Source organism: Manacus vitellinus, unplaced genomic scaffold (assembly GCF_001715985.3).
Source record: "Manacus vitellinus isolate BGI_N305 unplaced genomic scaffold, ASM171598v3 scaffold_255_pilon, whole genome shotgun sequence".
Classification (NCBI taxonomy): domain Eukaryota; kingdom Metazoa; phylum Chordata; class Aves; order Passeriformes; family Pipridae; genus Manacus; species Manacus vitellinus.
This window is the reverse complement of record NW_021939843.1, coordinates 1-1,262: the sequence shown is the minus strand read 5'-3', so window position 1 is coordinate 1,262 and position 1,262 is coordinate 1. Positions and strand designations below refer to the sequence as shown.

Genomic DNA, 1,262 nt, shown 5'->3' with positions numbered 1-1,262 from the left:
TGCTCTCACCCCCTTTTCTCTCCCCACAGAGCTCCTGAGCCGCCGGCGGCCGCAGCCCCTCCCCGTGGCCTCGGGCCCAGCCGGGACCCCCCAAACCCTGCGCTCATTTGGGGGGGTGGCCTGTCCCCCCCTTCCCTGCTTTTTTTCACACCCCACCCAGCTGTTCCCAGTGTTCCCAGTAAAGCTTCTCAGTGCTCTGCAGTCCTGCTCACTGGGGAGAAGGGGCTGGGGGTGACTGAGGGGGAAACCGCGGGGGGAGCAGAGTTTGAGGGGGGCAGAACCGGCCCCAGGATGGATCGGGAATGGGGAACCCCCTGAGTCCTCTACATGTCACCCCGTTCTTGGGGGGTTTTGTGGGGGCATCTGCACCCCAACAGGGCACCCAGCGCACCCCAAGAGGTGCCAGGACCTACGTAAACCCCGTAACAGAGGTGCTGGGAATCCCAAATTCAGTGGGAGGGGAGTGGTACCCCCCAAAAGTGGATGGGGGCGATATGGGACTGAGGAGTGGGGAATGATGGGAAAGGGGTGGGAGAGGTCAGAAAGGTGGGGAAAAGGAGGATGTGGGACATCAGCCCCTCTTTCCTCCCCTTTTCCCCCCTTTCCCACCATCCCCCCGCTCACCCGACAGCTCCTCGCCCGCAGCCGGGGGGGCTCCCAGCACCACCAGGACCCCCAGCACGACCCCAGCTCCCCGCACACAGTGGAGCTTCCCAGTTCTCTGCACTCCTAGTTACTGGGGAGAAGTGGGGGGGCTTCAAAAATCCTGGCAACAGGAAGGTTTGGACACTCCCTGACCCCGAAATATCACAAAAGAGGGATGTGGACACTCCGAGACTGCAGAAATCCTGGGAACAGGGGGGTTTGGATATTTTCAGACCTTAAAAATCCTCGGAACAGGGGGGTTTGGACACTCTCCGAACTACAAAATCCTGGAGAAAGGTGGTTTAGGCACATGCGGTGTATCAGGGAGGGAAAAGGTCCGAGAGATACTGGAAGGTGAAAAACTAGACACCGTTGCTACTTAAGAAAGTAACTATTTATTACCAAAGGTGGCTAACAGTGAAAACATAGGCACTCGAGAGAAAACGGATAAGGGAGGAGAAAAGTGAACAAAAAGATCCTAAAAGGAAGGCACAACACCCTACTCACCCAGGTGTCACCTAGAAGAGAGTCTCACCCACTCTGACCACCTCTAAAGCCTCTCTGCAGCAGCTGCGTGTTCCGAGGGGCTGGCAGGCTCCCACTCCAGCAGGCGGCCC

At 58.4% G+C, this 1,262-nt stretch overlaps 1 protein-coding gene across 1 annotated transcript in view; it reads right to left on the bottom strand.

Moving 5' to 3' along the window:
• The window catches only part of LOC108642533 (class II histocompatibility antigen, B-L beta chain-like), a gene marked incomplete at its 5' end in the record, with an annotated part of 16,362 nt that extends 15,633 nt beyond the window's left edge, over nt 1-729 (bottom strand). The window contains one exon of the mRNA XM_029960151.1: nt 625-729. Coding sequence (XP_029816011.1) covers nt 625-729 — 105 coding nt within the window. The remainder of the gene's footprint in view (nt 1-624) is intronic.
• Nucleotides 730-1,262: the final 533 nt, after the last annotated feature.